The sequence below is a fragment of the Pristiophorus japonicus genome, chromosome 1 (assembly GCF_044704955.1).
Source record: "Pristiophorus japonicus isolate sPriJap1 chromosome 1, sPriJap1.hap1, whole genome shotgun sequence".
Taxonomy (NCBI): Eukaryota; Metazoa; Chordata; class Chondrichthyes; family Pristiophoridae; genus Pristiophorus; species Pristiophorus japonicus.
Window position 1 is genome coordinate 42,574,106 of NC_091977.1, and position 12,352 is coordinate 42,586,457.

General features: G+C 41.8%; 1 protein-coding gene across 2 annotated transcripts in view; it reads left to right on the forward strand.

Annotated features, from left to right (window-relative positions):
• The window catches only part of trappc11 (trafficking protein particle complex subunit 11), a 75,365-nt gene extending 63,602 nt beyond the window's left edge, over nucleotides 1-11,763 (forward strand). For both annotated transcript variants that reach the window (XM_070878573.1, XM_070878581.1), the window contains exons 24-30: nucleotides 638-703; nucleotides 3,767-3,923; nucleotides 7,892-8,003; nucleotides 8,259-8,350; nucleotides 8,919-9,052; nucleotides 10,873-11,040; nucleotides 11,235-11,763. In XM_070878573.1, the coding sequence (XP_070734674.1) occupies nucleotides 638-703; nucleotides 3,767-3,923; nucleotides 7,892-8,003; nucleotides 8,259-8,350; nucleotides 8,919-9,052; nucleotides 10,873-11,040; nucleotides 11,235-11,279 (774 nt within the window). In that variant the 3' untranslated portion in view covers nucleotides 11,280-11,763. The remainder of the gene's footprint in view (nucleotides 1-637; nucleotides 704-3,766; nucleotides 3,924-7,891; nucleotides 8,004-8,258; nucleotides 8,351-8,918; nucleotides 9,053-10,872; nucleotides 11,041-11,234) is intronic.
• Nucleotides 11,764-12,352: the final 589 nt, after the last annotated feature.

Sequence of the window (12,352 nt, forward strand, 5' to 3'; positions counted from 1 at the left end):
GGAGAGAGCGGGTGTCGGGTCGGGGGGGAGCGGGTGTCGGGTGTTGGTCGGGGCGGGGGGGAGCGGGTCTCGGGTCGGGGAGAGCGGGTGTCGGGGCGCGGGGGTGGGGGGGGGCGGGTCTCTGGGCGGGAGGGGGGGGAGCGGGTGTCGGGTTGGGTCTGGTCGGCGGGGGGGGGAGGAGGGGTGGGAGCGAGTGTCGGGTCTGGTCGGGCGGGGAGCAGGAGCTGGCCGTGGGAGGAGCCTCATTCACGCAGCCCCAGTGAGGCCATTGGGCCAGGGCTAGGGGCTGCGTGCTTCGGGCCCCTCCCACACAGTTCGGCGCCTGGAGCTACTGCACTTGCGTGCCGACTGTAGCGCGCATGTGCAGAGGTCCCGGCACTGTTTTCAGCGCAGGGACCTGGCTCCGCCCCCCCACAGCTTGTGCTGGCTGCGCCGAGTGCCACAGGACCTGTAAGTCGGTGGAGAATACCGAGGATTTTTTTAGGCGCCGTTTTAGGCGTGAAAAACGGGCGCCCAGCTCGGAGGCGCGCCCGTTTTTTTTCTTGTGGAAACTTGGGCCCTATGATTCTCGGCCTGTAATTCGTAAATGTTTGGTTCTAGCAATTGCAAGGTTTTTAAGGTTTTCTTTGCCTTTTAGGATGAGACCATCACTATTGAAACAGTTGTTCCATTTGATGTCACTGCAAAGTTTGTTTCTACAAAAGTAAGTGCAAGAATAATTTAGTTATTTGCTTCCCTTGGTTTTACTTTAACATGAAGGTTTAAACCCTATCCTAATGCAAACTATGCCTAAAGGGCATTTTGAGGACCTGGCTAGCAAGTCTATGAAACACCATTCATTTCTCTGGTGTCTGTCTCGCCTGCCTGCAATGCTGCTGTCTGCTTGGTTTCTCTGTTCAATTAAATTTTGTTGCAAGAGAACTGTTTGTAAAAATATTTGTAAAATAGATACCTCGTTTATAAATTGTTTAACTTCGCTACATTTTGGCAGTCAGGACTGATTCGTGAGCGTCTCACAAGGTGGGAGGAGGTGCTGAAGATCAGTGCTTTTCCCCCAGCTCGCCCCTCTGGATAAGCTTTAAAAAAATGTCATCCTGGCTTGGCTATAGTGAGAATAGCGAGCCACTGCAGTTTTAACCGATAACACTTTCAAATTGCAGTGTTTGCCAAAAGAGTTAAAGGTATTGATGCAAAATCCATGACACATGTTGTGGAATATTAAAAATATAATACTCGACATCGAAAGGTCTCTTATAGAGAAGCGTTGATTATTAAAACCGGATTAATCAAGGGAGATCCGGCCTCATCAGTACCGTTACTGAGTGCTCTCAATGTCGATCTCACAGGACAGGCTGTGTAATTACATTTTTTTACAGTTGAGATACAGTCAAAATGGTGGAACTACGCGGGGAAGTGTTCCATTGGTTAATACAGGTTACAGCAATTTCATTGGGTGCTACAGTTACATTAATTTTATTGGTCACAGTAATTTCTAATGATTCCATTGGTACATTCAGTTCTGGCGACTGTTGCTAGGGAAAAGCCCCCCCTATAAGTTATGGGTTACATTTCTGTGAACGTCTTCCCAGGCTAACTCTGCCCTTGGCAGATTTCTGGTTACCCTCTGCTTTAAAAGAGGCTTTGTTCCTGTTATCGCATGTGGCTGGAACATTGTGGCCTTCTCTCATTATTTCTGTGAGCTGTCTACATAAATCCTGTGGGTATTCTTATCTCCTAAGAGAATTTCTCTGACCTTCTATGTTCTGCCTAATTGCTAGGATGTGGAATTCAGCTATTCTACCATTGTCGAAATCTCGACTCCCGATAAACGACTCGGACACCTTCAGCTCCGGCAGAAGTTTCTTTAATTTACTTGCAGCAAGGGGGAAGGTCTCACCCAGTCAAAGGCTAGGTGGAGACCCCCCCCCCCAATGATACAATTTCACGAGCTATTTAAACAGTAAAACCCAAGTTATGGCCTCTCCCTGTGTATTGGCTCTGTCTCGCAGTCAGTGAATACAGGTAGAGAGTTAATTACTACATCCTTGTCCTGACATGGTTTCCAGATATTTCCTTTTGTCAGGGTTATTAGTTGGCCAGCTGGCCATCACTCAATGAGAGTGTGGTAATGAGCTATTACCTGCATTGCATTGTCAGGCTTGTCCAGTTTCCTGGTCAGTTATCAAATGGATGAGTAGACAGATCGGCCAAAAGTAAATTGTGTTCATCAGATACAGTATAGTCAGTGCTGGGAAATAAAATGCTTTAGTATCAAAAACAGCATAATCAACTCTGTCAGGAGAAAGAGGAACATATTCCTCCTATTGTGCATGCTTTGGTCCTCTACTCCTTGGATGGGTTCAAGCAACTGACTATGAACAACAACTTTCTTCAGTGCTAAATGTTTGAAACAATCTTAAAAGCAAGATACAGAGGCAAAAACATTGGGGTTATTCAAGATATAATTGAAATCCATGATGGAAGAGTTAATGTACCACAGAGCTGCATTTTTGGGCCAATTGCTTTCTTTTTCTTCTCTCACTTCTAACATGTGCTATTGTTCCCACGTCAGCAATTTTGTACCGAGCTGGGTCATGTGGAATAAAGTGCATTCTGCTCTAAGCCACAAAAGTGTCTACACTGCAACTTTTTGTGAAGTTGGTGGAAAATTATGGTCAGCTTTCAGTTGCAAACTTGTGTCCACTCTGAACTGTATCACAGTCTGGAATTGAGTATTGAATTAACTCCACCACCTAGTTACTTCCTTTAACTGGCAAATACTGATTAATGGAGATGACTGAAGTAGACCATTTAAAATCACTGTCCTCAAATATCTATATATATTCATTTATCACTTGCTGGGTACAAAAAAATTAAGTATATGGATTTATTTTAATGAAATGTTTATAAAAATTGGTAAAATGGACTAAGAATTACTCGAGATCCGGACTCATTCTACAATCGGATAATTAAGAAATGATTTATTTTTTATGTGTGCTAAAGGACAGTTCCAACTCTTCCAGTCTAAAGCTCGGTGCATCTGATATTTTTAGCCTGTATTACGGTAGTTCAATAATCGTGATTCAGCAATTCATAATGGCCCGTATTTTCAGGTGCGTGCTTGGTGCGTACGCACCTACAAGGGCCCCACAAGTTCTGGGTTTTAGCGAGCGAAGTGCATGCATGAACCTGGAACTTGCGATCCGTCAAGAATCTTCTTGACAGATCGTAACCAAACTCGGGAAAAGGACATCTGTGGGCGGAGAGTTGGGCTATTTGCCCAACTACTGTCAGCTAATGTCCGTGCAAGATTTTTAAATGAATATAAAATTTTTTTCAATTATATAAACATTAAAACACCTGTAATGCAAGTTAAGGTTATTTTTAGCCGCTTTAAAACATTTAAATTTATTTTTCAAAAATTAAATTTTTGTATTAAATGTTTTAATTTTTATGTATGTACTTGTATCTTTTATATGACCCCCATTCATGCTTATGGGGATTCTGGTTGGGCCAGCCCATGTGATCCCAGGGGCGCTTGCAAACTGCCTGCGTCCCTGGGGTACATGGGCCTCTACGCCTGTCCACGTGTGGAGGCCCACGAGTCTCCACGGAGCCCGAGGCACCAGGTAGGTGTGGATTTTATTTGCAGATCGGAGGCAAAACCTCCGACTGCAAATTCAAGCCTAGTGTATTTTATTTTTAACTCTTAGCTGTTTAGTAACATGCTTATTTTTTTAATTTAAAAAAAATATATATTTTTCAGTTTGAACACATGGATCGGGTGTTTGCAGATATTCCATTTCTTTTGATGATGGATATCCTGAGTGCTTCTCCATGGTCACTCACCATAGTAACCAGCAAGCTGGAACTTGCACCTTCCATGACTTCAGTTGATCAGATGGAGTCACAGCTGGCACAAGGTACAATTTATGCTGCTTAAAGATGAGACTCATTCTTTATTTACTACTCATTTTTATTTCTGGATTTCATAGAATCATAGAAATTCACAGCACAGAAGGAGTCCATTTGGCCCACCTGTCTGTGCCGGCTGCAAAAAAACTGCCCGTCCAAATCCCACTTTCCAGCTCTTGGTCCATAGCCTTGTAGATTATGACACTTTTGAAGTACTTTTTAAATGTTGAGGGTTTCTGCCTCTTATCCTTTCAGGCAGTGAGTTCCAGACCCGCACCAGCCTCTGGGTGAAAAAATAGTACGGAGCTCTGCGGAACCCCACTGGAAACAGCCTTCCAGTCACAGAAACACCAGCCAACCATTGCCCTTTGCTTCCTGCCACTGAGCCAATTTTGGATTCAACTTGCCACTTTTCCTAGGATCCCATGGGCTTTTACTTTTGTGACCAATCTGCCATGTTCGACCTTGTCAAAAACCTTTCAAAAATCCATGTAGACTACATCAAATGCACTACACTCATCGATCTTCCTTGCTACAAATAACCTTCTGGAAGTACTAGGGGGCCGAGGTTCTTGTGAGAAGGAGGAACTGAAGGATATCCTTATTGGGTGGGAAATTGTGTTGGGGAAATTGATGGGATTGATAGGCCGATAAATCCCTGGGGCCTGATAGTCTGCATCCCAGAATACTTAAGGAAGTGGCCCTAGAAATAGTGGATGCATTGGTGATCTTTTTCCAACAGTCTATCAACTCTGGATCAGTTCCTATGGACTGGAGGGTAGCTAATGTAACACTTTTTAAAAAGGGAGGGAGAGAGAAAACGGGTAATTATAGACCAATTCGCCTGACCTCAGTAGTGGGGAAAATGTTGGAATCAGTTAGTAAGGATGAAAATGCAGCGCATTTGGAAAGCAGTGACAGGATTGATCCAAGTCAGCATGGATTTATGAAGGGGAAATCAAGCTTGACAAATCTTCTGGAATTTTTTGAGGATGTAACTAACAGAGTGGACAAGGGAGAACCAATAGATGTGGTGTATTTGGACTTTCAAAAGGCTTTTGACAAGGTACCACACATGAGATTGGTGTGCAAAATCAAAGCACATGGTATTGGGGGTAATGTACTGACGTGGATAGAGAACTGGTTGGCAGACAGGAAGCAGAGAGCCGGGATAAACTGACCCTTTTCAGAATGGCAGGCAATGACTAGTGGAGTGCCGCAGGGCTCAGTGCTGGGACCCCAGCTATTTACAATATACATTAATGATTTAGAGGAAGGAATTGAGTGTAATATCTCCAAGTTTGCAGATGACACTAAGCTGGGTAGCGGTGTGAGCTGTGAGGAGGACGCTAAGAGGTTGTAGGGTGAATTGGACAGGTTAGGTGAGTGGGCAAATGCATGGCAGATGCAGTATAATGTGGATAAATGTGAGGTTATCCACTTTGGGGGCAAAAACACGAAGGCAGAATATTATCTGAATGGCGGCAGATTTGGAAAAGGGGAGGTGCAACGAGACCTGGGTGTCATGGTTCATCAGTCATTGAAAGTTGGCATGCAGGTACAGTAGGCGGTGAAGAAGGCAAATGGTATGTTGGCCTTCATAGCTAGGGGATGTGAGTATAGGAGCAGGGAGGTCTTACTGCAGTTGTACAGGGCCTTGGTGAGGCCTCACCTGGAATATTGTGTTCAGTTTTGGTCTCCTAATCTGAGGAAGGGCATTCTTGCTATTGAGGGAGTGCAGCGAAGGTTCACCAGATTGATTCCCGGGATGGTTGGACTGACATATGAGGAGAGATTGGATCAACTGGGCCTTTATACACTGACGTTTAGTAGGATGAGAGGGGATCTCATAGAAACACATAAGATTCTGACAGGACTGGACAAGTTAAATGCAGGAAGAATGTTCCTGATGTTGGGGAAGTCCAGAACCAGGGGACACAGTCTTGGGATAAGGGGTAGGCCAGTTAGGACCGAGATGAGGAGAAACTTCTTCACTCAGAGTTGTTAACCTGTGGATTTCCCTGCCGCAGAGAGTTGTTGATGCCAGTTCATTGGATATATTCAAGAGGGAGTTTGATATGGCCCTTACGGTTAAGGGCATCAAGGGGTATGGAGAGAAAGCAGGAAAGGGGTACTTAGTGAATGATCAGCCATGATCTTATTGAATGGTGGTGCAGGCTCGAAGGGCTGAAAGGCCTACTCCTGCACCTATTTTCTTTGAATTTTTTGAGGTGGTAATATAGAAACAATCAAGTTCATCAGACACGACCTTCCCTTAATGAATCCATGCTGACAATCCTTGATTAATCCATGCCTTTCTAAATGACAATTTATATGTCCCTCAGAATTGCTCCTCTCGCTATGTTTACCTCATTTAATATTTCACACTCCTCCTTAACTACAATGTCTGCATTGTCCCTCTTTTGTGAACACAGGTGTAAAGTATTCGTTAAGAACCATGCCCATGTCTCCTGCCTCCACCCACAGGTTACCTTTTTGGTCTCTAATAGGCCCTACTCTAGTTATCCTCTTGCTCTTTATGTATTTATAAAAAAATCTTTGGGTTTTTCTTCATTTTACTTGCCAATATTTTTTCATGCCCTCTCTTTGCTTTCCTAATTTCCTTTTTAATTTCACCCTTGCACTTTCTATACTCCTAGGCTTTCTGCACTATTGAGCTCTGTGTCTGACAAGCTTCCCTTTTTTGCCTTATCCTACTCTGCACTTGACATCCAGGGGCTCTACATTTGGGAGTCCTACCCTTTTTCTTTGTGGGAACATATTTGCTCTGAACCCTTCCTGACACTGATTTATCTGCAAGTAGATGTTTCTGTCCACATTTTTTGAAATTGCATCTCAGCTTAGTAAAATTGGCCTTTTCCCAATTGGGAACTTTTACTTCTGGTCTATCTGTCCTTTTCCATATCTATGCTAAATCTAACTGAATTATTATCACTACCACCAAAACATTCTCCCACTTTCCACCTAAGTTCTGCACTGCCCCCTATCTTTTTGGCCTTGTTCTCCTGAATGCATTTTAAGAATTCAGTGGTCTCTAATTTTCATGCTGATTTTATCTCTGTTAATATTAGGGTAGTTGAAATCCCTGACTATTACTGCCCTATTGTTTTTGCACTTCTCAGAAATTTGCCTACATATTTGCTCTTCTTGCTCACTCTGATTGGGGGTCTATACTACATTCCCACCAGTGTGATTGCCCCTTTTTTGTTCTCCAGTTCAACCCATTTGGCCTCATTTGATGATCCTTCTAAAATACCATCCCTCACTGCTGTTTCTTTAACCAATAGTGCAACCCCCCTCTTTTTTTATATAGAGATGGCGATAAGCAATGGCCCTAACACTGATCCCTGCAGTACTCTACTAGTAAGCGGTCTCCATAAAGAACCACTACTATTGCCAACCACTTGCTATCTGAGAATGCAAATAGTTCCATAAATTCCAAACTACCAATCCCATAGGACTCGACCTTATTTAGTAGCCTTGATAAAACAAACCCTGCTGAAAGTGCAGATAAGAACATCAGAACATAAGAAATAGGAGCAGGAGTAGGTCATATGGTCCCTCGCGCCTGCTCCGCCATTCAGTAAGATCATGGCTGATCATCGACTTCAGCTCCATATCCCTTGATTCTCCTAGAGTCCAAAAATATATCTCAGCCTTGAATATACTCAAAGATGTTTGAACATTGGCAGAGGAGGAATATAAATCCATTGTTATGACTCCCATGAAAGAATAGTCCCACACTGGGAACCATACCTCAGTGTTTAGAAAGGGAGGTGGTAGAAATTGGAAAAGTTGTATTTAAAAAAAAAAGGGTTATTCTGCTCAAGCTGAAGCTACAGAAGAGCTGAGTAGAACAGTCAGTCAATGATGTATATAAAATAAAAAATCCAATTGTGATTTGATGTCTTGATTCAGTTGCTCAGCATTTTTAAAAAAAATCTTGTTTGTGCAGTAATTTTACAGACAGGAGAGAGTGCCAGTGAGTGCTTCTGCTTGCAGTGTCCACCAGCACCTACTAATCAGAGTGGAGTTGCCTCAGGTCGTTATGTTATCTCCTGGAAAAGGCAAAGTATATTTTATCACTTAAAACAGCGATTTAAAATCTTGGCTCCATCGATTAAAACGACAGAGTTTTGTTACGATACTGACGTAGATTTAAAATGCCATTAGACAGCTGGTTGATGGGCAAGGTCCTGGAGCAGAAATCTTTTTTTAATGAGATAATCGGGAAGTTGCTTTGTTCCAGTAAGTTGCAAATCCAAGCGCAAAACCCATGTTCCGAAGCATTTACTAATGGTTATGTTTTGCTGTTTTGATAGGACCACCGCTGCTAAAAGCATTCCTGTTGTCAACACGGTGATTACGCTGCCACATGTGATTGTGGAGGCAATTCCGCTCTATGTTCATGCAGGTGAACTGAATTATGCAACTGCTCATTATATGTACATAACATCACATTTAAAAGTTTTAAGAGTTAAGTGTAGAATGCAGGAGCAATACTACAACCAGCAAGAGAGTCCATATCTAACGGTAAATTTTAAGACCTCATATAATATCCAAAAGATGAAGCAAGCAAGACTTTATTATTATTAAGAGGGAGCTTAATGTCTAAAGCATTACATGCTAAATGCCCAGTGCCCAAGTCATAGCTATTGTAAAGTTTTGAATCTGATTTATTCAAAAAATGTTTAGTGTGTAAAATTATAACAATTATGTGCATTTTGCACATTATTTTAAGAAGTTGTATAATTGTACTGGGAGGGGTGGGACACTTGAAACTTGTCATTTGGCGATAATATTTTGAAGTTTCTAATTTAAAATTGTTAAATTTTACCAAATTAGTATTATGTACATGTTTCCATAATGGTCTACAATCAATTTTGTAGGCAGAAATATACAGTTTAATGGAGGTGAATGCAACATTTTAAACTAAATTTGAAAGCATGCCACTAACTTCTTGTCTCTTTTTTCTTTGAAAGATCTTCCATCATTTGGTAGAGTTCGAGAGTCGTTGCCAGTTAAATATTGGTTGCAAAATAGGACCAAACTAGTGCAGGATGTGGAGATTTTTGTGGCGCCGAATGATGCATTTATGTTTTCTGGTCTTAAACAGGTACAATTTGTAGCTAATAACAGATTTTACTTAAGTGGGTAGGTAGGTCTGAAGATTTTGGGGGAGGGGCAATGGTACAACAATGTAGACATTTGGTGTTGATCATTCAAAATTAATTATCTGAACAGTAATTGCTTTATGAAAGAGGAGCTGAAAGAAATTAGTATTAGTAAATAAATAGTACTGGAGAAATTAATGGGACTGAAAACCGATAAAACCCCTGGACCTGATGGCCTACATCCTAGGGTTTTGAAATAGGTGGCTATAGAGACTATGTGCCTTGATTGTCAACTTCCAAAATTCCATAAATTCTAGAATGGTTCCTGCAGATTGGAATGTAGCTAATGTAAGCCCGCAGGAGGGAGAGAGAAAACTGAGAATTACAGACCAGTTAGCCTGATAGCACTCGTAGGGAAAATGCTAGAATCTATTATTAAGGACGTGGAAACCGGGCACTTAGAAAATAATAGGATTGGGCAGAGTCAACACAGATTTATGAAAGGGAAATCATGTTTGACAAATCTGTTGAGTTTTTTAAGGTTGTAACTAGTAGAATAGATGAGGGGGAACCAGTGGATGTGGTGTATTTGGATTTTCAGAAGGCATTTGATAAAGTGCCACGCAAGAGGTTATTAAACAAAATTAGGGCTCATGGAATTTGGGGTAATATACTAGCATGGATTGAGGATTGGTTAACAGACAGAAAACAGAGTAGGAGTAAAACGAGTCATTTTTAGAATGGCAGACTAACTAGTGGGGTACCACAAGGATCGGTGCTGGGCCCCCAGCTATTTATAATCTATCAATGATTTGGACAAGGGGACCATATGTAATAAGAACATGTAATATATCCATGTTTTCTGATACAAAGCTAGGTGGGAATGTAAGTTGTGAGGAGGATGAAAAGAGGATGTAGACAGGCTAAGTGAATGGGCAAGAACATGGCAAATGGAATATAATGTGGAGAAATGTGGAGTTAACCACTTTGGTAGGAAAAATAGAAAAGCATAGTACTTTTAAAATAATGATAGATTGTGAAATGTTGGTGTTCAGAGGGTCCTGGGTGTCCTTGTATATGAATCACTGAAAGTTAATATGCAGGTACAGCAAGCAATTAAGAAAGCAAATGGTATGCTGGCCTTTATTACAAGAGGATTTGAGTACAAGAGTAAAGAAATCTTATTGCAATTATATAGGGCCCTGGTGAGATCGCACCTGGAGTATTGTGTACAGTTTTGGTCTCCTGACCTAAGGAAGGATATATTTGCCATAGAGGGAGTGCAACAAAGGTTCACCAGACTGATTCCTGGGATAGGGGGATTGAGCTATGAGGAGTAGTTGAGTAGACTAGGCCTATATTCTCTGGAGTTTAGAAGAACGAGAGCTGATCTCATTGAAACATACAAAATTCTTACAGGGCTAGACAGAGTAAATGCAGCGAGGATGTTTCCTCTGGCTGAGAAGTCTAGAGCTTAGGGGTCACAGTCTCAGAATAATGGGTCGGCCATTTAGGACAGAGATGAGGAGAAACTTCTTCACTCAGAGGGTGGTGAATCTTTGAAATGTTCTACCCCAGAGGGCTGTGGAGACTTGGACTTTGAGTATATTCAAGACAGAGATCGATAGATTTTGAATATTAATAGAATCAAGGAATATGGGGAAAGTGGAGTTAAGGTGGAAGATCAGCCATGATATTGAATGGCGGAGCAAGCCCGAGGAGCCGAATGGCCTACTCCTGCTCCTAATTTTTATGTTCTTGTGCTTCAATTCTCAAAATTGCTTCCTTTTTATTTTCTGACTATTTTTGTTTTCTTTCTAAGATCCGGTTGCGAATTCTGCCTGATACTGAACAGGAGTTATTGTACAACTTCTATCCCCTCATGGCTGGGTACCAACAACTCCCAGGTCTTAACATAAGCTTGTCACGGTTTCCTGCAGTCTCCAACCAACTACTGTGCAGATTCCTTCCCACACACATCTTTGTAAAGGTACGCAGAAGCTAGACGCTTTTAAACTTTATTTTACTTTAGGTGTGCAAGAGTTTACCCATATACATTCTGCATGAACTACACAGGGAAGAATTATTACATGTTTTTCCTAAACATTGTTCTGACCTTAATCATCCTTAATATAACTTTCAGGTGTAAATTCATAACCTTTTATGCTTTTGGTTTAATTTTAGCCACAGGGTCGGCAAGCGGATGAAGTAATTGGTGTAGCTGCTTGACGGGAAGCTGTTTTGAGGAGCAAAAATCAAACTATCGCGACTAGAAAAGAAATGGATAAAATCATCACACTTATTCATGGATGTATAAAATGAACTGGCCATTTGAACTGGAGCTGCAGTATTTATAGCCGTTAAATGTTTCTTAATTGTCGTACAGTTGTCTTTGCATGCAAGTGGTCAGGGAGGCATAAAAGCTTAACATCGCAAGATGCTGAAATTAGTGTTCTGTAAACAAAAGTAAGTTGATAATGAACTAAGAATTATTTGCAAAGATTGCTGCATGACTTCATTGTGAGCTTTGTATTGTTAAAGTTCAGTGTGATGATCTTGAGGTTTGGGAATAGTTATTTTTATGCTGTTGTAAATTTTGAATTTATAATATCATGCAGCCTTGATATGCTATTTGATGGGAGGAGCTGCTACAAAATGTCTTTCAGTAAATCATGTATGAGCATGAATTGTTTGTGCAAGTTATTTGATCAAACTGCTGCCGTGTTAACTAAATTCAGCTTTTGATTTTATAATAGAATTTGCACGTATCTGGCTATAAATGTCACGCATTGGAAAATGGTTTTTTTATTCATAGGCTGTGGGCGTCGCTGGCTATGCCAGCATTTTTTGTCCATCCCTAATTACCTTTGAGAAGGTGGGGTGAGCTGCCACCTTGAACCGCTGCAGTCCATAGAAACATAGAAAATAGGTGCAGGAGTAGGCCATTCGGCACTTCGAGCCTGCACCACCATTCGATAAGATCATGGCTGATCATTCACTCAGTACCCCTTTCCTGCTTTCTCTCCATACCCCTTAATCCCTTGAGCCGTAAAGGCCATATCTAACTCCCTCTTGAATATATCCAATGAACTGGCATCAACAACTCTCTGCGGCAGGGAATTCCACAGGTTAACAACTCTGAGTGAAGAAGTTTCTCCTCATCTCGGTCCTAAATGGCTTACCCCTTAGCCTAAGACTGTGTCCCCGGTTCTGGACTTCCCCAACATCGGGAACAATCTACCCGCATCTAACCTGTCCCGTCCCATCAGATTGTTTCTATGAGATCCCCTCTCATCCTTCTA